The sequence below is a fragment of the Barbus barbus genome (assembly GCF_936440315.1).
Source record: "Barbus barbus genome assembly, chromosome: 8".
Taxonomy (NCBI): Eukaryota; Metazoa; Chordata; class Actinopteri; order Cypriniformes; family Cyprinidae; genus Barbus; species Barbus barbus.
The window spans coordinates 33,254,506-33,280,408 of record NC_136736.1 but is presented as its reverse complement, the minus strand read 5'-3'; the positions used below and the strand labels follow the sequence as shown (position 1 = coordinate 33,280,408).

At 33.6% G+C, this 25,903-nt stretch overlaps 1 protein-coding gene across 2 annotated transcripts in view; it reads left to right on the top strand.

Annotated features, from left to right (window-relative positions):
- The window catches only part of LOC306873584 (glypican-6-like), a 211,226-nt gene that overhangs the window by 30,421 nt on the left and 154,902 nt on the right, over positions 1–25,903 (top strand). For both annotated transcript variants that reach the window (XM_079422990.1, XM_079422989.1), the window contains exon 2: positions 20,322–20,480. In XM_079422990.1, coding sequence (XP_079279116.1) covers positions 20,322–20,480 — 159 coding nt within the window. The remainder of the gene's footprint in view (positions 1–20,321; positions 20,481–25,903) is intronic.

The following is a 25,903-nucleotide window of genomic DNA, read 5'->3' as shown; positions in this document are numbered from 1 at the left end:
CCTGTTAAACCGCTGTATGGTCTTGGCCACCGTGCTGCAGCTCAGTTTCAGGGTCTTGGCAATCTTCTTATAACCTACACCATCTTTATGTAGAGCAACATTATTTTTTTTTCAGATAAAGTGCTATATAAATACAACATTCATTCATTCATTCATTCATTCATTCATTCATTCATTCATTCATTCATCCTCAGAGAGTTCTTTGCCATGAGGTGCCATGTTGAACTTCCAGTGACCAGTATGAGAGAGTGAGAGCGATAACACCAAATTTAACAAACCTGCTCCCCATTCACACCTGAGACCTTGTAACACTGAGTCACATGACACCGGGGAGAGAAAATGGCTAATTGGACCCATTGTGTGTGTGTGTATATATATATATATGTGTGTGTGTGTATATATGTGTATGTATATATGTGTATGTATGTATAGTTTTTTTTTTTTTTTTTTTTTGGAGCGAGCATTTCCATGGCAGGGCGGGTGGGGGTTTTGGTTGAGGATATAGGCCTATATCAGTCCTGAAACTTTGCTCCATGTACAGGGTATGTGGCCATGGGTCCTAGCAGCACAAAAATCAAAACGTTTATGCAAATTCTGAATGGATTATATGTGACCTAGAAAGCGAGCAAAAGGGGCTTCCATAATCCCCAAAGAGATGTCGCTCACTTCACCAGCGTTTAGAGGTGAGTGAATTTGGGCTAACTTGTACGGAATGGCCAATCAGAGGTGTTCAAGAAATCAACAGACATGTCTGTGATTGGCTATACTGCTCAATGCTACAAAACAAGTTGTAAATTGAAACATTTTATGCTTTCCAGAGGGCAAACACAAATATGACCTGGAGCCTTTACCAAATCTGTTTCACCAATATCCTATTATAACAGTTTTACTGAGGGTGCTTTTTACTGTGTGTTTTGTCAGAGCGTGAGAACAGTGCCAACTGTTTGAGTCTCACAGTGAATGCCCTGACAGACAGACAGACAGATACTGTAGCTTTGCTAATTTTATATCATACAGCTTTTAAGTAACATCTGTTTTAAATGATTCATTGTGGTTAATATTGACCGCTCATATTGTACCAAAATATTAACAGTATATGAAAGCACTTAAAGTTCAAGACATTTCCGTGTGTGTGCGACACTGGTAATTTTGAAGTAGGACTACCTTGTAACTACAGCTGCTTATAATCATTCAATACACACAACATTGGTGGTTTATTTTACAATTGTAATTCAATTGGAAAATTACAGCTGATTCATTTTAATGTTGCATATGTATACAGAAATATGAATAGTTCTTCATAGCTGTTACTCAAGTTGTTGTTGATTAGCTATTTTTTTCTGTAGCTTTCCCAACACTTTAGTACAGCTTTGAAGTACTTAAGCTGCATTAAATACAAATTCAATGCAAATACAAAAAAAAATTAATTTGTTATTGTTCATACACATCTCTGTTCTACTTTTTTACTTAACTTCATGACAAGCTAGAACGTTTTATAATTTATATAGGCTATAGAGGTTATGAACTGCTGGTGGTGCATAAAAGGGAGCAATTCAAACTGGATGCATACAGCTTGTTATTAATAAGCATGATTTGTTAAAAAAAGCCCTATCAGCAGAGTTTTCTCAATGTTCCGTTGTTATTGATGAAGCTCTCTAAACTGCACAATGAATCTCTTATTTTTGACACTGAAGACTGGAGTAATGATGGTGAAAATTTAGCTTTGACCACAGCCATAAATTATATTTTAACATATTTTCACACAAAGCATCTATTGTAAATTGTAATAATATTTAGCTTTTTTTGACTGTATTTTGATCAAATAAATGCAGCCTTAGTGAGCATGAAAGCATAACAAACTTTTTAACAGTGCACTATGAGAGTAAACAGGATCAGTTTTAATGTCATGTTGATTTTAGACACAGCTTTTATGATTTTTTTTTTAGCAGATCAAACAACCTTTTGTAGGCTAACGTTCACCTCTGGTGAATAGGACACACATGCTGTTCTGTCCTGGAGTTCATTACAGAATCCCGCAGCCTAATAAGAATTCACAGCAGCTCCTCTCGATGTGTTACTTTAATTCAAGGTCTGTTTCAGATGGCTGTTGATGTAAAAGCTTATTTTGACAGACGCAATACCTCTTGAACTCACAACAAATTGGATAACAAGCCGCGCTGAAGCGTATCGAGGAAGTCACCGCGCTTCAAAACAAACCAGCGGCCAAAAAATAGTCTCGAACGTTTCCATTTATTTTTCATTTCTTTATTTGTTTCAATCTTTATTTTTTTTTTCAGCAAAAACACATTTGTCACAAAATGCCACAGCCATCAAAGTCTATTCACACAGTGTACTGCACCGTGCATTTGTCTGATGGAGAGACCGTCGTTGTCTTTTCCTTGAAAGTGCACTGCTCTTACAAGATATTTAGCGTAGAAAATAAAGCCCACTGTCCATGAAATAATCAAAATCTAACAGACAGTCGCCTCAGATGGAGGAGTCACACATCATTACGTCTGTGAAGTCTGCTGGGACGGAGGTGAGCCGGTGTGCTGGGAAGAGCGATGCCGGCTCGTTCCTCACGCTAATGCATAGGGAATTAAACTAATATTTAAACAATGGCACCTCTGACGAGCTCTGCTCAAGCACAAACCGATCCATTCAGGGACCCAAACACACATCTAGACCAGAAACGATAAGAATTGGAGTTTGCCTTCCGGATAACAGCTGTATTTGATCATGGAAATTATTTCTGACGGGGCTGATTTATGATGCTTTGCAAACTTAACCATAGAGATATTGTTTTAGCTGCTTAAAGAGGACATGATGTGCATCAAAGCTAAGAATTATGGGTGTCATGTGTTCTGTGGATGATGAAGTTTTAGGTGCATGGTTGAAATTGTCATTATTTTGTATTATGTTATGGTTTATCAATGGCTGGTTCAAACTTGCATCACATGAATTCATTGCATTGGAAAATGGGGGGCTTATGCACCAAAATCAAGTCAGGAATGCATGAAAGTTTGTGAATTCATTCCTTCACTCATGCATGCATTTTTTTATGTATATATTGTAAAGGCAAACGTTTTAAAGGGAAATGCTCACTATTATAGGGAAATGAACACAGTGTTCACAATAATACCAAAATATGTTTTAGGAAAGTAAAGTCAATGTACTTTAATTCAATGTAATTAAATGTTTTAACTATTTTGCAGAAAATTAAAAATAAATTAATAAAATGTGCATTAGGCTTACTATGACTTAATTATAAGTTTGTTAATATTCTAGGCTAATTAATCACCCTGATCGATGTTTCACTCTTTCATTTAGTCAGAAAGGTTCGTTAAACTTAATGAAGCTAATAAATGTAAATAAATATTGTATTATCTTATTTTGACTAATAATGCTAAATTATACCCTATGTGCAATATATGCAATCATTTTTTCTAAGTTAATAAAATTTTAGAGAAACGTGCCTTTCTTCGAGGTCCACCTGTTGTTAGCCTCAAGTAAAGGGTAAATTAATTGGAATTACATATACACTTTCATTTGTTACAGATAAGACATAAACTTTGAAAGAAACTGTTAGAAAACTCTGTTGTTGGTGATGAAACATACTGATATGATCATTATAATGGACACATGGTCAGTCTGAAGATCAGTGGACATGAACCTTACCAGTCACATTAACAGAGCGTTCTGAAAACAGGGCTGTAGTCCAGCACGACTCATTTCTGCTCATGATTGTGGAGATTGCAGCGTGGCGCTGTGCGGCGGTGGGACGGGTCAGGCGGACGGATGCCTCGAGCTCTTCCAGAGCCAACTCCAGCCACCAGCTGCTACCTGTAACACTGTGACATGCTCCAGTTAACATGTGTGCATCTGTTCACCCTTCCTGCTGCTCATCCATTCCCAGATTCCCCAAAAATCAGTCTGAGTATGCATTGCAATTTTTATGCTTTCTAACTCTGAACTAGATGTGATAACCATTTTCTACAAACATGAAGGATATTTAGGATAAAATGCACACTAAGTAATGATAACTGTTGTGTTAACATTCAATAGGAATGATGGTTTATTCTTACTTGATCTGATTCTGCACGTTGGATTGTCCATTGAAAAAAATAAAAATAAAAAATACATCTTTAATTTTGTCTAATTATGCATGATTATTCCCTGATTAGCTGTTTTCTCAGCTAATTAGATATATTTTACTACTGTATATTGACATTAAAATAGAATGTAATTATATTTGATGTTATATATTTATTTACATTGTGACTTTTTTTAGTATATAATATTTATATAGTAATTTATTTATTGGATATATTGTTAACACATTACATAGATGCATACTTCTGTATTTAGTTAGTTACACTTTATATTCGATTTTTCTTTTAATATGACAATCTATATAAATGTAATGTTTTAATGTATTTTAGTTATTGATTATTTATACATTATAATTAGAGATAATAATATAATTATAAGATAATAATCCTTATTTATGCATTTACTCTTGCTTTTAATGTATTGTATATGTATGCATTGAGTCTTGATGATGTGCTGTAGGACATTCATTTTTCCTTACATCACTCCTGACATTCAGTCATAAAATAAGCATAATAAAGTTTTATTCCGCTTGTGAGTGGAAGAGTGTTGTAGTAGTTTTAATAGCCTGCATGTATCATTGTGGACACCTGCGTCCCTGGCTAACAGTGTATTCCTCCATTGACATTTAGCAGAAGCGGCTCCACCTGCGTGTGGTGTGTGTGTGTGTATGGAGAGCATCTTTCAGTGGATGAGGGGCTGGTTATGGCGATTTTGTAGTAGCTGTGGATCACTGGCTCATGGAATCGTTTGCTTGAGAGCGCATTTCCATTACAGCACGAGTTGTGAAAGCTGCTGATATCGACGAGTTTGAGGTTTAACGTCTCAGCTTTATTGAGGAGTTTTATATTGCTCCTCCTTTAAAAAAAACTGCATTATTTTAGAAACACTAATAATGAAAGTATCAAAATTGTGTTTGTGTGTGTGTGTATTTGGAGGTATACTGACGATATATCTTCTTTTGCCGTAAGCATCATAAACATTTCCAAGTAATATTTGACCATTTTGGGGTAATTTGCCTCAATGTCTCATTATTGTAAGGGGGAAAAAATCATTACAGCTTACAAAATTAATCATTATATAATTATCTGTACTCATTACATTCACATAGTTATCAGATGTTATTAATGTTTTTTTTTTATATATTTTTAGTTAGAATTTCAAATACAATTTACCATTTTTTGTGATGTTAAAATGTATTAAAGAGTAATATATTGACGATATAGTTGTTAAAATATGGTTGAATTTTTTTTTATTTACTTATTTATTTGTTTATTTACTTACGTGACTTTACTTTCTGATTTACTGACTGACTGACTGACTGACTTTACTTACGTATTTACTTTATTGACTGAATGACTGATTGACTGACTTTATTTACTTTAATTTACTTACTTTACTAACTGACTTATTTATTTACTTACTGGCTTACTTACATACTTAGCACAGTTTTTGCCATAATACAACATAAAGATAGAGATGTAGTTTAAAAAAAAATTGTTGAGAGCAGGCTCAACTAAACTTAAAAAAAAAAAAAAAAAAAGATTTTTTATATATATATATATATATATATAAGCTTAAATTGAAAGGTAGAACAGCAAATTGAGTAATTTTGACAAGCATAAAGCCTGGTGTTTTCTGTATCTCTTTGAATGAGCCTTCACTTTTACTCGAGGAAATCCCAGATATCTGTAGGCAAATTATGAGCGGCTGCCAAAGCAGGAAGTGATTTGGAAGTTGTAGTGAAGCCTTCATTGCCTCACAGAGCTGCAGCATATGGTGACATTTCATTTGGGGAATTCTCTTCAACATCTTGTATGGATAAATTAAATTTGGGTCTCCAGTCTCAGCTGGAATTGAGGAAAGTGGGATATGGAGTAAAAGTTCACAAAGCTCATGTATTATGGCTTCTTTCCCACCTCCTGTAAACTCACTTACATGTTAACATCCAATTAGAGCGTCCACATGGAATCTGTGTTTGAGTCTTCAGCGAACAATTATTTAAATCACATATCTTTTAAGTGTTTTTTTTTTTTGTGGCTAATATATCAGCCTGTATTTACATATTTTTTTTTTTATCAGCATCAGCCAATCCTTTTTTCCCTTGTTTTGCCAATATGTCAGAAGCAAAACTTTTATTTTGCAAAAATCCTTAGTTTCCAGAGATATCATGACATGAATGCAAAGTTGGGTTTATTGTACAGCTTTAGGTGTTGAAAAGTACATTATGGTTACTGATATATATTTATATTTAATATGTTTTAGTGAAGAAAAAAAAATCTAAATAGTTTTATTAGAATTATTATTCCATAAAATAAGGAGATGCTAGTTAATAGTAAATATTTTATAATCAACCAAAATAAATAATTGTTTTAGAAAAATAATAATTTGAGAAATCATTAAATATTAGTTATTGTTAATATAATTGTATGTATATATATATATATATATATATATATATATATAAGTTAATATATTAGTTAATATAAATATATTAACAAATATATTAACAAACATATTAACAAATATCAAATAAATAAATTATTTTTGGTTTTAAAAAATAAATGTCAGTCATGAAATGCTACTTAATGTTAAATATGATGATTTAAAAGCAAGAATTGTTTTTTCAATACAATTATAAAATTATAAAATGCTTGTTGGTTAAATATTATACTATATAATCAAATAAGTGCTAGTTAATATTAAATATATGCTTTAATTAAAATATTTAATTGTTTTATTAAAAATAACTGAATGTACTGAGAAGTTCTATTATTATTATTATTATTATCATATGTATTTGTTTTTAAATTATGTAATTTAGTAAATATGTCAAATAATTGCCTTTGCCTTTAAACAGTTTGCTATCCATATTTAAACAGTATGATATCCATAAAATGCATATCAGTCGACTGATAGTTTTTTATTGTTTTTTGTCTTTTCTGGAGCTTGACAGCTATGAACAGTTCTCCTTTAACGCATATGCAGTTTGAAACTTCATAAAAGTGAGTAAATAATGACAGAATGTTAATTTCAGGGTGAATTATTCCTTAGATTCAATTAGACTGAATCAATTACTTAGATCTTCCTCCCAAAAGCGTCATGAACATGCAGACTCTGTGTTGGCCCGGACCCAGTTGGATCTCAGCATCCATCTTGGCTTGAAGGGATAATTAAGCAGCGTTTGGTCTGAAAACTCATTCATTATGCAGCATGAAGCTGATGTGTTCATTAGATGGACTCGTGTTATCATTATTTTAAAGGGTAGCCCGGCCGTGACAGCACAAGCAGCTTGAAGGTCTTTAATCATGTTTGTTGGTTTGGTTGGAGGAGGTCTGGCAAAAGCTCAAAGAACTCGGGGCCGAGAGCGTCTGTCTTCATCTTCCAGGACCTTTAATGTTTGCTTTGGCTCGTCTGAAGGTCTTCTGTGTGTTGAGGTGGGACACGCGCCTGTATTAGTCTGGCGAAGCTGATAATGACAGACTAGATGAAGATAAGGCTGCGTGTTCCCTCTGTCTGGTTCTGTGGGATGAGTTTGGATGGACATGTACTGAGTTGTTTGTTTAGCTCAGAGAAGAAGTCAATGACTGTCTCATTCCACTCCTTCGTTCCATTAAATATGAATTAGGATCAGTTTCAGAATCTTCATTTTAAATATTATAAGCTACACTATGGTCACTGATTATGCCATTATGAAAAATTATATATAATCAAATCATATGTGTGTGTGTATACATATATATATATATATATATATATATATATATATATATATATATATATATATATATATATATATATATATATATATACACAGACACACACACACATATATATATATATATATATATATATATATATATATATATATATATACACACACATGTGTATATATAATATATATACACATACAAATATTATATATATATATATATATATATATATATATATAATATATACAATTAATATATATATATATTAATATATATATTAATTCTGTCAAACGTTTAATCGCATCCAAAATAAAAGTTTTTGTTTACATAATATATGTGTGTACTGTGTATATGTATTATGTTTATATAAATGCATACACATGCATGCATATATTTAAGAAAAATATGTTGTTTATATATTAAATATATTTATATATATTAATTATTTATATATATATATATATATATATATATATATATATATATATATATATATAATTGTATAATAAATTATATGAATATAAATATATACACGCAAATACATGTCAATATTTTCAATATATATACTGTACGTGTGTGTATTTATATAAATATGCACAGTACACACACATTATGTCAAGAAAAACTTTTACTTTGGATGTGATTAATCGCAATTAATAGTTTGACAGAATAAAAAAAAAAAAAAAAAAAAAAAAAATATATATATATATATATATATATATATATATATATATATATATATATATATATATATATATAAATATATATATATATATATATATATATAAATATATATATAAATATATATATATATAAATATAATATTATTATTATTATTATTATTATTATTATTATTATTATTGTTGTTGTTGTTACTTAAACTTTATTACATATTATTTTATACAATCTTGAAATCCTGGTTAATTTTATATGATATGTCAGAATATAATCAATAGTTTAATAAAAAAATATTTCATGAATGCTTTATTAAAATAATTATTCCATAAAATAATTGTTAATAATACATAGTGTATATAAACAAATAAAATAGTTAAATGTTTTAGAATAATATAAGTAAATATGTATTTTCACAAAATCAAAGAATACTAGTTAATGCTAATTATTTATTTGTTTGTTTTAATTATAATTTTATAAAAGGCTCTTACATTAAACATTATAATGCACAAATTTAATGGGAACTCGAGAGATTTGGGAAATCATGACATTTCCAGTATACAGTAGGTGAATATAGTGAGCTGACCCAACTTTTTTTGCACTGCATTCTGGGATGCTCATTGGAGCAAATGGAGCATTGAAGTGATTTTGACAATGGGACAGCTATGTGTTGTCCCGCTCCCTGTTGTGCGTTTACTACTGAAATATAGAGCGGACTGAGACAGAAACAACAGAACTTTTAAAACAGTACAGGCTGGTTTGTGTTTTCTCCTCATCTAATAGACAGAAACATGGTCTCCTGATCAGCTGCACAGGAAAGCAACAAGCCCTTTTATTGGTTGCTTTGTTTCTATTTATATTGCATCAGCCTTATTCACTCTGGAATCTATTTTTTCCCGAATCCCACCTCTCATAGCCGTGTTTGAACCATTAATATATTGGGATTGGCTGTGTTGTTGTGGTATTTCACTTTCACAGAGGACAGACAAACGATTTGCTGCTCAAAATATTGTGCTGCAGTTGATTAGGACAGTGAAAGGATGATATTCTGTCCATATCTCATGAGATTCACCCTCAAATCTAAGAGTGAGACTCAAACAACAAAACATTTTACATTTAAAATGCAAAATTGCTAAATCCAAAATCTGAGAGAGAGAGAGAGAGAGAGAGATTTTGCCGTTGCAGTTGGATTTTTGTTTTGCATAATTTTCAGAAAGCAACGCAATGCATTTGAATGCAACACATTAAATAGTTAAGCACATTTTGCTCCAAACGCTTTATTTTTCTCTATTAGTTTTCTTTGTTAATTTTCAACATTATAGTTCTCATTACTTTACTTTCAAAAAAAAAAAAAAAACATAAATCAGATTTAACATTTTACTCCAAATTCTCATTTGTATTTATTTTATTTTATTCTTTATTATAATTCTCATTACATTAATTTTTATTTTTTTCAATAATTTTATGGGCAAATGTGCTTAATTTAATAATTTACTTTTTTAAATAAAAATAAAGGGTCCCACTTTATATTAGGTGGCCTTAACTACTATGTACTTACATATAAATTAATCATTTGGTACGATGCACTTATTGTGTACATACATGTTCTTACATTGTACTTATATTTTTAAAAATGCCTATATGTAGTTACATCTGTAACTAATTTCTGTAATTACATTTATAATTACACTTTTAACCCATCCCTTACACCTTAACCCACCCTTAAACCTACCCATACCACCAAACCTGTCCCTATCCTTACCCGTATCCCACCTCAATAGCAGCAATAGTGTGTTGCAATACAATATGAGCACAATAAGTACATTGTACTTATTTTTTTTTTTAAGTACATAGTAGTTAAGGCCACCTAATATAAAGTGTGACCAAATAAAGTAATTCTCTTTTAGAATAATATATATGTCTGTGTGTGTGTATTTATATAGAAAAATAGAGTTGCTTTTTCTTTCTTGTAATTTTCAGGGTGAAATATGCTTCTAACAGGTTTCACGTGCTTCATTCAATAGCGAGCCTGTATGAAGCAGATCAATGCTTCTGCTGGACTCCAGCTTGCTGTTCTCCTTCCTCATAATGCGGTAATGGAGCACCTGTGCAAGATGTCTGATCTATAAAGGTAGTGCTCGGCCGGTGGAGAAGTCACTGATGTGGAGCAGCTTCTGATGAGCACGTATCTGATGGTGGATCGATGGGCTGCAGGACTCCTTCGACGTGCCACTGCAACCTGCAGTTGATTAGTCACAGAATTAGCAGAGAGCTCAGGTTTCCCGTCTCAGCCACGACAGACGATGACCAAATCTCTTTGCGGTTCTTAAATGAGTCCGAGTGCTATCCCATCATTCTCTCCAGGGCCACGACGCTACATGATAAATTACTTATTGGGTGGCCACTGACAAAAGTCTCCACACACCAGCCAGGCAATAAACAACAATGATTATTGATTTTTCTATGCTCCTCGCCACAAAACAAAATGAAGCGAAACGACGTGTGGTTTGTGGGGACCGTCTCCAGGTGCCGCGAGCGGTGTGGGCTATCAAAGTGAGCGGCTGTAAATTAGGCTAGAGCTGTTTCGTGAGGTACTGGAGGTGAGGGCGCTGGCAGAGAGGCTCTCGACGGGCCGCGGGACGCACCATATGGCAGCGGCCATATGCAGGAGATCCCTGTGGCCAGGTAGACTAATGAATACCATGGAGAGTTGCTCCAAGTTTTTTTGGCATGACTTTGTTCGCTGGGCATAATCAGATCCCATGGCTGGTTTTGCCGCAGTATGAAATCTCTATCCCACTTACTTTTCAGAGTTGTGTCAAATACCTGCCGTATTTCTCAGGGTTTGCACACTTCATGACCAAATCAATTCCCATGACAGTGTCCACTTGTCCAGAAAAAAATATCCACTATTAGGTCAGAAAACATTTTATATTTAATGTGTGTAATATTAAAATAATTTTATATTATTATTCAATATTGATTTTTAATATTTTAATTATTTTTAGTTTATTTCCAAACATTTTATAGTGTCAGAAAATTCTTTAAAGACAATTAGTATCATAGGTTTTGATTATTAGCTGGAAAATGTATATCTCCTTTTATATGACTCATACCAGCTATAAACTAGGTAAATAAACTTATAACTTGATGATATTTTTTTTTTGCTGAAAAAATGGAGCAAAACATGATTGAATTGTCCAATATAAATTTACATCACATTCAAAGCATCACAGAAAACCAATTATTAATGAGATCATGGCGTCAAAATGCAAGGATGCTATTGTTGAGCCCTGATTATAGAATTTGTCTATCCAAATTTGTTTGATTTCCATGATTTTCCAGGCCTTGTGTGAACTAATAAATCACAAGGATTTTGTGTTAAGAAAGTAGGGCTATTTTAGTTTCAGTTTGACTTTGGAGATGAGGATAAGTATTTGCACTGCACTGTATAAACCAATGTTTTTAGCATTTTATACCAAAGTCATTTCTAAATCTCCAGCCACTAAATGCAAAATCTCCATTATATAAACCTTTTCCCCATTTTTTTTTTAATTTCATTGTTAAAATACTTATATCCCAGCTTCAGAGTTAATACACATTTTTGTATAATTATATATACAGTATTTATTTATTTATGATTCCCAGATTAGCTTTACAACATATTGAAAACATCATAGAAAACCAAATCATAGTTGATTTCCTGACAGATTGATCTGTTGATGCATTGATGTGTTTGTTTGAACATCCCAACACATTGATTGACCCAACCAGTAATCATATCATGTCGTATAATATGATATTTAATTTCATAATTTTTTACCACTATTTTGGATAGTTTTTTTTCTGCTCTATTTGCCAATAATGTTTGAGTTTTGAAAACTGTTTGACCAGAAAATATTAATAAGTGGTAAAAATCAATGCAATCCTCATACAAACTCTGTGTCCATGGAGCTATAGTCGTGGTGAGGTGTAAGTGTTGTTTCTCTGCTTGACTGTGGTCATAACATTATGAAACATGAAAATCCTGTCTGCCCAGATAAACTTCAACGAGTGAAAAATCTGATTTAAAAGCCACATATGAGCAGATAGATTACAGGCAGGTAAAAGCGAGCCGTTCTCTAGAAAAAGCCTGTCTCTGTTCAGATCAACAGGGAAGTCTGAAGATGGAGAGCTACAACAGTTTGTCTTCTGTTTAGCAATATAATCCCACCATCAATTACTTCCATTTACTCTCTTTTAAAGAAAACTAATTTGTCTTACACTACAATCAAACACTCATTATGTGAAATGTAATTACTGCCAGCTTGAGTCAAGATTCAATTGTAATGATAGCGCTACAGATGCTTCCTTCTCCTCCAGTCCTTCCCAAAGCAAACAATAGGCACTTTTCTGTTCCTGTGACATCTTTCTGTTTGGCTTTGTTTTCTCAGAGCTTATTTAACTTTGTACCACATCATTGTACTTTTAACGTGACAGCCGTATCTCTAATTCGGTTCATTGGTTCCACCTGAAGGCCTCTCCGTTGATGAATCGCATGGCTTATGAAATTAGGCAGATTGTAGGGAAACTGGCTGCATGCATGTTGAAGTGAAGCAAGACGCTGACGTTTAATGGACGACGGGGCGGTCACTGTGACTCACGAACAGGGCTGATCTCATATCTAGATATCATCAGCTTTATAAGCATGCATCGCACTATCCAGACTCAGTATGAGAGAAGCTTTATATTGATTAGCACAGAGAATCATTTTAGTACATCCTTCAGTAAATGCTTTAAGAAAAAAATCAAGCTTACTTTTCTGCTCTAGAACACCAGTTTTTCTTTTTTTCTTGTTTAAAAAAAAGAGGGACGAAACAATTATTCTCTGTGCTAATCAACATTATGCCGTGCATGCTGTTGATAAAGGTTAATAACTGAACTTGTGATATTTCTTTTAAAGTCTGCAAGAAATTTTAGATTTAGTTCTTTCACTTCTTTCTGTATTATATTTATTTGAAATCTATTGCATTATTATATTATGTTGGATAATATTAAATTGCATTATTATATTGCATAATAGTATATTGAATTATTATATTATAATATATTAAAAAAATAAAATAATAATCCAATGTATTGCAATATAATATAATATAGAAAAATAAAAATAAGTATAAAATTACTAGCAAAAGGACTGTCCCGGGATCAGATCAATTTACCTTTTACCAACATTATATAATCTAATATGCAACAATATAATATAAAATAATATTTCAAATTCATTTCTTTTTATTATCTATTATTTTATTTTATTATAGTTATTTTATTAATAATATTATTTTTTTCTTTAATTTTTTCAGTATTTTCCTGATCTGTTTACTTTTTTTTGGATGCAGAATTATCGTAAACTTAGGCTTAAGTTGTGGAAAGTAAGGTCATTTTATATATAAATAATTCAATATAAAATACATTTTTGGCATGGAGTCACATCCTCAGGAATATTTACTACTAGTTTTAATTGAATTATTTTATCATAACTAAAGCAAGTGTATCTGAGCTCTGGGAGTTTAGCCAAGGCTGTAATCTTAAATTACTTTAACCTACACAATTTGCACAGTAGAAGTACAAATTGCCAAGACCTTTTCTTTGTCCAACAACTACTGGAATCTGGAGTCCAATGCAGTGTTTAATTTCAGTGTGAATCTCAGAGGAACAGCTCAATTGCTGTATTCACTTCTATATTAAATTTTACATGTATTATTTACAAAAGTTTTACAGTATCACTTCAACACATGAATGGAGATGCTTTTATAAAGAAGAAATTAAACTTTGGGTTATATTTACTAGCCGGCGTGATTAGCCTCTGGAGATATTGGCCCATCAAAAGAGATGCAAATTCAAACGATGCCCAGTGGAGGAAGAAGCTTGAAATCGTTTTATGAAGCAAGCGCTGCCGTAGAAATGTCTATTAACTCTATCATTTCTATAATGATGCAATAGAGAGTAAGCATCAAAACAGCTGACTCCTGAGGAATAGAAAATAATGAGAAAAGAAATAAGCAAGCTGTTTGAATATGATCATGCTTGTTGCTTTTTTAATTTGAAGTTATCCTCAGGGTGTGAAGTATTTCTTTTAATATGAGTTTTGGATTATTGATCACCTTTTAAAAATGTAATTAGTAAAACAAAATACTACAAACAAATTTAATGTTTGCAAATCATTTTTGCTAAGTCAAAAGTCTCCATAATGTTTTGGTCTCTGGTTAGGGACATATACATATACATACATATCTATATCTGTGTGTGTGTGTGTGTGTGTGTGTGTATTAGTGCTGATAATCTCGATAATGATGATCGCGATTAATCCCACCTGACATTATAGTTTTTAAATATACTTTTATATTGCAATAATTTCACATTCAATCTTCAAATGTGCAATGTACAAACAACAAAGACAGTATATTTTTAATATTTCTTTAATGGAATATTTTTTTATGATTGAAGGCCAGCATCACTGATATCAATACTACTGATATCTCTATTTAACCATTGACTGTAGCCATTCAGCATTACAGTATAATTGAGAACTTTCAATTTTAACATTTATTAGACTTGCCTTCTAATTTAAGTGAACTTAAAACAATCTTCACATGAACCCATTATAATAAATTACATATATACCTACCTGTGCCCTTCAGCAGAAATATACAGAAAATGAATAGTTACCCAACACTAAATTCTAAATTAAATATAGATGAACCCCTTAAAGCTATAAAAGTTATTGATTTTCTCTTTTTTCTTTTGTTCTTGGATTAATAGACATCACAGCAGCTAGTTATTATCTTATTTGCCTGCTATTGCTTTAAAAGCTGCTGCTGCTGAACGTGACACGGATCTGACACGCATCTTATTTTCTCACAAATCTCTTTACCTTTTCTGACCCAATTCAGGTCTTAAAATCTACTAATGAGCGGACGAGTTGAATCGGGTGTTTTAGATGCTGGGGTGCCTCAGGACAGTTTTTAAATCCATTTCATAGACATGTTCTTAAATGTGACTCATATAACATTTTTAAGTTTTAAGGCAGCTTTAATCGCCTTTTTGGTAACTTCATGCCTTAACTGACGGCATAACTACGACACTGCATGCACGTAGTTTCTTTCGCTGTTTGATATTAAATGATACAGGCTACAGCACGTAGGTGTATATGCATGGATCAAGTTTATATGTATATGCGAGTATGTATAGGTGTCTCTGCATGCAGCGAGTTTATATGTATGTGCGTGTGGTGTTGTAGGTGTATATGCATGCGTCAAGTTTATATGTATACGCAAGTTATTAAAAAGTGTAGGGATTTCATATTAGTGTGCACGTGTATTTCATATATTTTGAACATCCAATAGTATACATGTATATGTGAGTAATTTATAGGTGTATATGCACGTGTTTTATGTGTGTATTGATAAGCGAAGTTAGATTTAAATCCTACGTGGCGCCTCATAGCTGATGTTTATAGGTGTATTCAAACTGTTTTTAGCTACCTAGTTGGTTAATAAACTGATTTGGTTGGATTTGAAGCGTGAAGGTGAAAAAAAAATAGGGCATATTTTCTTCATTAGCTAACATGACAGGACTGTACCGCAGGAGTTAGTCTTGCTGTCAAACTCTTCGTCGGGTTGGATGTTGAATCTTTTGATGCAGAGAGCGTGTTCAGTGCCAACAAGCATCATTTGCACTGTATAAACTGATGTTATTTTTTTGTTGTTGTTGTTCTTTTTTTGCCTTTGGTACTTGAAGATAAAGTCATTTCTTAATCTCCAGGCACTGAATGCATTTTGGTTTTCAGTAAACTGTTTGATTCACTGCTTTTTTTTTTTGGCAACATTTTGTTTATTTATTTTTGTGCATCAGCAGAAGCCTTTTATAATAAATGTGATCCCTCTTGTAATAACCATATTTTAAATGCATCTTTAATCTGATTAGTGTAATTTTGACATGCATATGTCTATTGCACCGCTTCCCATCCTGGTGATGATTAGCACAAATCCAGAAAGGGTGATATGAGGCTTTGCTGCTGTAATATACAGTACCTTGGATTTGACATTTACATTTATCAAAACAAAATAAGATTCAAAACTGCATTAAGTGTGAAGTTAAATGGCATGCATAAATAAAGATGCACTATTTATATATAAAATAGATGAACAGCTTTAAACCTGCATTTGCAACCATTTTTATTTCTGTAATGTGAAATAAAATGCTTATCTTGAATGCAATGCAAGTCACTTTAGATACATTAAATGCATCTGCCAAATGTGTAAATGGAAAATGGAAACATGATATTTAGTAAGAAAAAGTAAGCTTTAGAGTGTATACTACTGTGCCAAAAATATTTTTGCAAGAAAATAATACTTTTATCAGCAAGGATGCATTAAATTGAGTGACGGTGACAATGAAGATGTGGATGACTTTACAGAAGACTTCATTTTACTTTCTATTCAACAAAAAAAAAAAAAAAGAAAAAAAAAACATAATGGGCCACAGTTTCACAAAAATATGAAGCAGCACAAATCAGCATATTAGAATGATTTCTGAAGGATCATGTGACACTGAAGACCGGAGTAATGATTCTGAAAATTCAGATTTGATCATAGAAATAAATTACATTTGAACATATATTCACATAGAAAATAGTTATTTAAAATTGTAATGATATTTTCAATTTTTACTGCATTTTTGATGAAATAAATGCAGTCTTGGTTAGAATATGAGACAAGTAAAAAAATCTTACCAACCCCAAACTTGGAATGAATACTTTTGTGAAATTGCGATATTTCTGACTCTACTATAGTTTGCAGAAGGACTTTATGAGCTCTCGTGGCAGGACTGATCTTTTTGTCTGTGGTAAATGAACGTTGTCTCAGCTTCTCTCATTTGAACACCAGCAGCACTCGCTCCAGCTCCTCATAGTCAGCATTTCCAGCTAATTACAATGCTGCACTTCAATCACGCTCCGTGCTCGAGGTTCCAGAGATAACGATCCGTAACGATCCACCACATCTGTGCCGAGAAGCAAGAGAAAATGACCGTGAATGAATAACTTAATGTTTTGGAACGGTTTGTGAAAACCTCGTGTTTATCTTGACATCACCTCAGCGTGCTTAAAAACACGTTGGGTTGAAGCCAGTGTAACACGTGTTGAGAAATGAGAGGCTTTTCTTCAGTTATTTTGCCCTCATGAATTACTTGCATCTTTCAGAGATGAAATGTGTGGGCTTCATCTGTCATTATCTGTGACGGGCGCATCTGACACCAGCCAGCTGTTGGCACACCGTAAGACGAGCAATGAATCTGCAACAGAGCATCTCATGAACATTATTGTGCTTCAGAATTCAGATGACCTGAGATTTCATTGCTCAGGAGACTCGGAGGACTTCTTATGTTTCTGTTTAAACATCAGCTTTGTCTGAGATGATTCTTCTAAAATTCATTTGGAGCAATAAGTAATAAACCCACATTAGTCCAAAGTGTCAGATAGTAAGTGTACATCAGATCATGTGGTGCTATGGTTGATATTGAAATCTCTGATTCTTGCAGACTTTCTGGAAAGCCTCTTGAGATCCTTTGTGAACTCTAGAGGAGATGCATATTGGATCACCGGTGTCACATGAAACTTTAACAGAATCTTCTTTGGAAACTTAAATTGATCTTCAATCTCATTGTTCTCTAGAATATATTAAGATATTTTTGAGGTATTAAAGTTTTTGAACAATACTGTGACAAGAAATTAATGCTTCTATTCAGCAAGGATAAGAGTAAAGACATTTATAATGTCTTAATAAACGTCTATTTCATCAAAGTTTTGTTCATCAAAGTATCCTGAAAATAAAATGTATTTTTTATTTTCCACAAAAATATTAATTAGCACAACTGTTTCCAACATTTAAACATATTTGGAAATGTTTCTTGAGCAGCACATCAGCATATTATAATGATTTCTGAAGGACTGGAGAAACTTTTGAGCTTTCATTTGTGATTTTCCTTGTATATGGGCAAAAAGCTTTAAATCTAAAAGCTTGAAATATCCTTGACCAACCAATTCAAGATACTGAAAGCGGGCATAATGTTTGACGAAACTCTAATGTGATTGAACTCTTAATGTGAAAAAGTTTCTACAATGAATACTGAGGCTTATAATGTCTGTTTCCTATTATTCCCGTCAAAGACGCGTTCAGATACAGCCCTGTTCATAAATTGCATAAGTTCTCACTTATTATATTAAAACGAGGAGACGCAATCAGAAATTAAATCGCACACAGACTTCAAAATATTCTCTCTGCAGAAGTCAATATATACTTGAAAATAAACACTACTTGTATCCGCCTGCTCACTATATAATGGTCTGATATTAGTTTTCAAATCAACTGGCAGTATGAGAATGAGGCTTTTTTTCTCGCACACCGTTCAGCAGCCATGTCATTACCAACATACTCTTGTTTATCGCTTTCGCTCACCGGGAGCAACTAATGATTCCCCGCCAAAGTTTGAGGTGATTTTAAATGTATCATTAGCCTGTGGTTTGGCATTTCCTCCATACGTTATGTTGTCCCTCGAGCCACACATGCCAGAAGCACTTTGGCTTTGGCTCGGGAGCTGATGCAGTGGTGCTCTGCCTGACAGCATGTTTCATCGAGCAGGTGTTGGAGATTTTTTTATGGTGAAGTTGCGATGGGAAGGGCAGTTTAATGCTGAGCTGGACAGATGGTGGAAATGGGCAGGTGCAAAATGCAAACTGGACAGAATGACTGGAGGGTTGCCATCTACACTGTAAAACTTTAATTTCTTTGCTGTTGGGTTGGGAACCCTTCTGAAAAACAGCTTGGAACAGTTTCAATTCTGGTCTTTTAATTGTGGCATTGCACAATAAGTCATTCAAACTGTGTACATTATATATACCTATGTGCCCTCTAGAAGCTTGCATTCTGCAAGTGAACATCACTTTATTGTGCCATCCCAAAGAGGCACAAAATCACTTTCACAGACTTTTTCATTAACTGTTCCCTCCTGGTGGAATGACCTGCCTAAATTCTAGATGTATACAATTTTATATGTTAATTTCAACTGGAAAATAAGAAATAAGATATGTATGTGCAATCTATCAAGCTTGCAAAATATTTAACATCTTTTGGTCATCTGACCTTTCTGTTTATGATATTTGTTGACATTTTATGCATTTTAAAATATGTGCAAGGTGTCAGTTAAAAAAGTACTTAAGCTGAAGATAAATTTACTTCAGAAGCACAAATTAATCTGATATGCAATTAATGCAAAGTCTGAATATCGGTACTGATACTCAGAATATTCTGTTTCAGTCATATGTGCCTAGCAAAATGCTTTTTCATGCTGACTTGAACCTGGTTTAGACTTTTTCTCCACAGGGAAACTACATAAAGTATCACGTTGAACATATTATAATATAATGTAACCTGTCAAGCATGTAGTTTTCAAAATAGATGGGAAGTACTTTTTCACACTGACACTCTGACAAGTTTTCTGCTTGTTCGCAGTCATTAAAAAGCTCAGCTGAGTGCAAAACACGTGCCTGGAGGAAGTTTGAGGATGGCTCTCAAACATCCATCTGTCGCTTTGACGTAATTAAAGATGTCACATCCAGCGGCGACATGCTCCATTAATTTCGCTTGGTGCACCTTCACGTCTTCGGTGCGGGTTGGGAAATCACACATCGCAGTGCTGGCTTAATGAAGTGTGTTTGATTTGGTGCGATGAGCTCCGTGTCCCCCAGTGTGGCTTTGTGAAATATGTCCTTCTCCCGTCCCACAGGTGAACATCTGCGGGTTTGTTCCCAGGGCTATACCTGCTGCACTTCAGACATGGAGGACAAGCTCGGCCAGCAGAGTAAACTGGATTTCGAGAAATTAGTGGATGAGAACAGCCACACCATACGGACGATATTTACCTCCAGGCACAAAAAGTTTGATGGTAAGTGTGCAACAATTGGATTTCAGATTCTAGGTCTTTTGGTTTAATTACCGGATAGTCCATAATAAACAGATGCAATGCAAAGCAATCGTACTTTCAAATTGCACTGGAACTGATGTGCAATGACACCTGAATGAGTTGCAAAACAGGGGGTGGATCTTTATGGGAAATCTTTGGTGTTACTATTGGTGTGGCAATTAGTGAACAAATCCTTCTGTTGTGTCTGATTACTGAATAGTTTGAACCGGTTCAGAAAACTAAGTCTTTGTGTAGTAAATTGTTAAAATAATGTTATAGATTACTGCTAGTGAATTTGAAGTAGCGATATGTGAAGGAATTGATCTGCTGAGTCTAAGATTTTGAATTATTTTTTTTTGAACCGGTTTATAAAGCTGAGCTTGCAGATGAATCTTTGTGCAGTAAAAAAAAAAAAAAATTATAATTGTGTAGTAGTGAGTTTGTTAACAGATCACTCTGTTGAGTCATATATTTTAATTAAATTGTAAACTGAAAACATGACACATTTTTAGTGTTACTGTAGGTGAAAATGAAGTAGGAATGAATCATTTTTGAATGAATCATTCTATTGAGGCGGATCTTTTGAATTAATTTTTTGAACTGGTTCAGTAAACTAAAATATGTTTAGCATTTTGAGTTGGAATTGGTGAACAAATCATTCCGTTGAGTCTTGGATACTTTTGAATGAATTGTTTGAACCAATCAGTAAGCTGGACCTGCATCAAAGAATGAAAAAAGTTTAGTAGTAGGAACTGTATACGAATGATTTTGTTTCGTCAGATCTTTTGAACGGGTCTAAGTGATTAATTTCCAAACTGGTCAAAGTGGTTCTTGAGTTTTTGGCTTCATAGAAACGAAATATTCAAAATAACTGGTTTGCACTGGTAAACTGTAATTTCCAACTCAATTTTGTGCATTATGTTGCTCATGAATAACTTCTCCAGTTGTTTTGACTGGCAAAGTTGGAAAAAGAGAACACATTTTTGAAGTCTGGTCAATTTTAACCTACTAAAGACGCTTTGGACCTTAATTGTTTAAATTGGTTCTGAATTTGTGAACGTATCATTCTATTGAGTCTTTTGTCTTTCGAATGAATTGTTTGAACCAGTTGAATAAACAGAACCTGCAGATGAATCTTGGATTAAAGGTCATTTAGCACTAAAGACTAAAGAAGTAAAAACTGAGTTAGAGTTACTAGTAGAAGTTTGTGAACTAATCATTCTGTTAAAGCAGGTCTTTTAAATCGGTTCAGAACACTGGTTTAAATGATTCATTTGCAGATCAGTCACAGTACAGTAGATCTTGAGTTAGCAGTTTTATTGAAATTAAACGTTTGAAAGAACAATCTGCAACTCGTAAGTTATAATTCCCATCTCTTGCTGTTCCGTTTTGCCTACTTTGTTGCTCATGAATACTTTCTCAAGTTTTTAGACTGGCAAAATGAAAAATAAAAGGAAATATATGAAGTCTGATTTCAAAGTGTCTTGGTTTTGACACTTATGGACAATGTGTTTTCTTTTTAAAGCTTTTTGAAGCGTTAGGTGTGTTTTTAGGTGGTAGCTGGATTTTACATTGTTTTTCAAAGGTAGTCAGTTGTTCCAAAGGTCATTAAAGGTAGTTTAATTTGGCTGTTCAAAGTGGAAAGTGTTCAAGCTTTGTTCTCTTCTGTGTGTGGAAATAAATGCTCTGACAAACTTATCTACTTTTGTGGCCACTGAAAGGTTCCTTATGTAATCTTTTGAATGAGAGACGTTTAGTATCTACTTTTTAACCTTTTGTTATGCCTTCCTTCGGGGGGTTCGGCTTTAATTAAGCGGGTCAGACCCGCTCCAAACCACCGCTCACACTAATTATACAGTTTTTGAAATGTCATAATGAAGGCGTACAGTGGAGAGCTGAAGTACATATTCACGGGTTATGTAAAGGTTAATATTAGTGCTCTCGAAAAGTTGGTGATTTGCATGTAGTGCGAATGGAAGTGACACTTATGAAGCGTATCATGTGACGTAAACGAACTCTGCTGTGTCCTTAGAAGATTCAGCGCGTATGGATTTAATTATTTTCTTTATAACTTTTTTAGTACTTTGTATATACTTCTCTGGCTTCGTAAACGAGACTTAATGGGGATCACAGTGGCTTAAAGTATCTCAAATGTCTCCTCAAATTCCCTAGGAGAAATTAAAATAGACCCAAATACACTTGATTGGCTCTATGACTCTCTCACCTCTCTACCTGTAGCTGGTGTGTGGTGAGCGGACTGGTGCTGTTGTAGTGTGGCTGCCGTCGTAACATCCAAGTGGATGCTGCACACTGGTGGTGGTTGAGGAGAGACCCCCCCACATGAGTGTTAAGCGCTTTGGGTGTACAGCAATACACAAAGCGCTATATAAATGCATCATTCATTCATTCATTCATTCAATGCAGTCAATAATTGTCATACAGTAAGATTACACTCAAATGTGTATATACAGGTGCGTCTCAATAAATTAGAATGTCGTGAAAAAGTTTTTTTTTTTTCTTGTAAGTTATTTCAAAAAGTGAAACTTTCATATATTTTAGATTCATTGCATGTAAAGTAAAACATTTCAAAAGTTTGTTGGTTTATTTTTGATGATTAGAGCTTACAGCTCATGAAAGTCAAAAATCGGTATCTCAAAATATTAGAATATTTACATTTGAGTTTCAATTAATGACCATCCATACAGTATACATTCAGGGTATCTCTTGTTCTTTGAAACCACAATAATGGAGAAGACTGCTGACTTGGCAATGATCCAGAAGACGAACATTGACGCCCTCCACAAAGAGGGTAAGTCACAGAGGGTCATTACTGAAAGGGGTGGCTGTTTACAGAGTGCTGTATCAAAGCATATTAAATGCAAAGTTGACTGGAAGGAAGAATTTGGGTAGGAAAAGGTACACAAGCAACAGAGATGACTTGAGAATACTGTCAAGCAAAGCTGATTCAAACACTTGTGAGAGCTTCTCAGAGAGTGGACTGAAGCTGGAGTCAGTGCATCAAGAGTCACCACGCTCAGACGTCTTCAGGAAAAGGGCTACCAAGCCACTTCTGAACCAGAGACAACATCAGAAGCGTCTTACCTGGGCTGTGGAGAAAAGAACTGGACTGTTGCTCAGTGATCCAAAGTCCTCTTTTCAGATGAAAGTCAATTTTGCATTTAATTTGGAAATCAAGGTCCCAGAGTCTGGAGGAAGAGTGGAGAGCCACAGAATCCATGTTGCTTGAAGTCCAGTGTGAAGTTTCCACAGTCAGTGATGATTTGGGCTGCCATGTCACCTGCTGGTGTTGGTCCACTGTGTTTTCTGAAGTCCACAGTCAACGCAGCCATCTACCAGGAAATTTTAGAGCACTTCATTCTTCCTTCTGCTGACAAGCTTTATGGAGATGCTGATTTAATTTTCCAGCAGGACTTGGCACCTGCCCATACTGCCAAAGGTACCAAAAGCTGGTTCAGTGATTGATTGGCCAGCAAACTCGCCTGACCTGAACCCCATAGAGAATCTATGGGGAGTGGTCAAGAGGAAGATGAGACACCAGACCCAACAATACTGATGACCTGAAGGCTGCTATCAAAGCAATCTGGGCTTCCATAACACCTCAGCAGTGCCACAAACTGATCACCTCCATGCCACGCCGCATTGAGGCAGTAATTAAAGCAAAAGGAGCCCCTACCAAGTATTGAGTAAATATATACAGTAAATGAACATATTTTCCAGAAGGCCAACAATTCACAAAAAATGTTTTTTTTTTTATTGGTCTTATGAAGTATTCTAATTTGTTGAGATAGTGAATTGGTGGGTTTTTGTTAAATGTGAGCCTAAATCACAATTAAAATAACCAAAGACTTAAACTACTTCAGTCTGTGTGCATTGAATTTATTTAATACACGAGTTTCACAATTTGAGTTCAATTACTGAAATAAATGAACTTTTCCACAACATTCTAATTTATTGAGATGCACCTGTATACTGTATATAATGACTTTTTTTTAGTGCAATCTGACCTGTTTCATTTATGCATGACAGACAAATATTTGTTTGCAGTGTAATTCAAATGGATGCAAATTTTATGCAATTCAATTACATAAATCTTAAATTTGTCCTATTTTTCCCCCAGACTATACGAGGAATCATATTTGCCTGTATTAAAACAGGCTAAAATGATGATATGCAAACACAGTGATGATAATGCAAATACAATAATGATTTATTAGTTAATAAGTATTTATACCTTGCATAGTATTTGTTTTACTGCATTTGTTTAAAAATATAAAGTTATTAAAATTAGATACAGATATTTGAAATCTAAAAACCTTTTGGAATAATCATTAAAGACTAATGATTGTTTAAATTATTTAGTATAACATACATACACACATATATATACATGACATACAGTCATGGCCAAAAATATTGGCACCCCTGGTAAACATGATCAAAGAAGGCTGTGAAAATTAATCTGCATTGTTAATCCTTTTGATCTTTTATAAAAAAAAAATCACAAAAATTTAACCTTTCATTGGGTAATAAGAATTTAAAATGGGGGAAATATCATTATGAAATGTTTTTCTCAAATACACGTTGGACAAAATTATTGGCACCCCTAGAAATTCTTATGAGTAAAATATCTCTGAAGTATATTCCCATTCATATTAGGGAACTTGCATTGGACCTCTAACAGCTAACTCAGCCTAAAAGAGTTTTACAAACCAACAGCGAGGCTTTGATGAACATAGGCGGCCTATAACGCTGACAGATTGTTAATTACGCCGGCGAGCTGCTGGATCTGGGCATGGCCGTGATTACAGATGCTGTTTTGGGCCAAAGGAACGGGAGAATTTTCATTAATAGTGAACAGAGTCATTAATACTTAAACAATGTCATTAATAAACCTGAAACATACAGGCGCTGTGGTTTTATAGCTTTTTGGCCATTGCATTCGTAGACCAAAATCAACCCCATTCACAGTGCTGTTATTAATTAAGCTCTGCTTTGAAATCTACAGTTTGTTTACACTCACTTAGTCGAATGCATTAGCATTAATTAGTAATTAGCATATCAGCATGTAATAATTTGAAGTGGTGATGGAGTCATGTGACTTGTTGGTTTCATGGATATTAAGTTCAAGGGTAGACTCGAATATCTCATGAAAACATGTCTTGAGCATATTTCACCTCAAAATCAAGCAGATGCAAAATTATATTTACCTTTTAGAGCGTTTAGGAACATGTATTTTAAAGAGGATCCATGTTTGGCTTACTACTAATACTACTAATGATAAACTAATCAGAATCATCAAGACTTTAAAACTGTAGATTTATTTATATATTTAATATAATCCATTTTATAATATAAATCCATAGTTTTTCCATTAAAAATTAAAC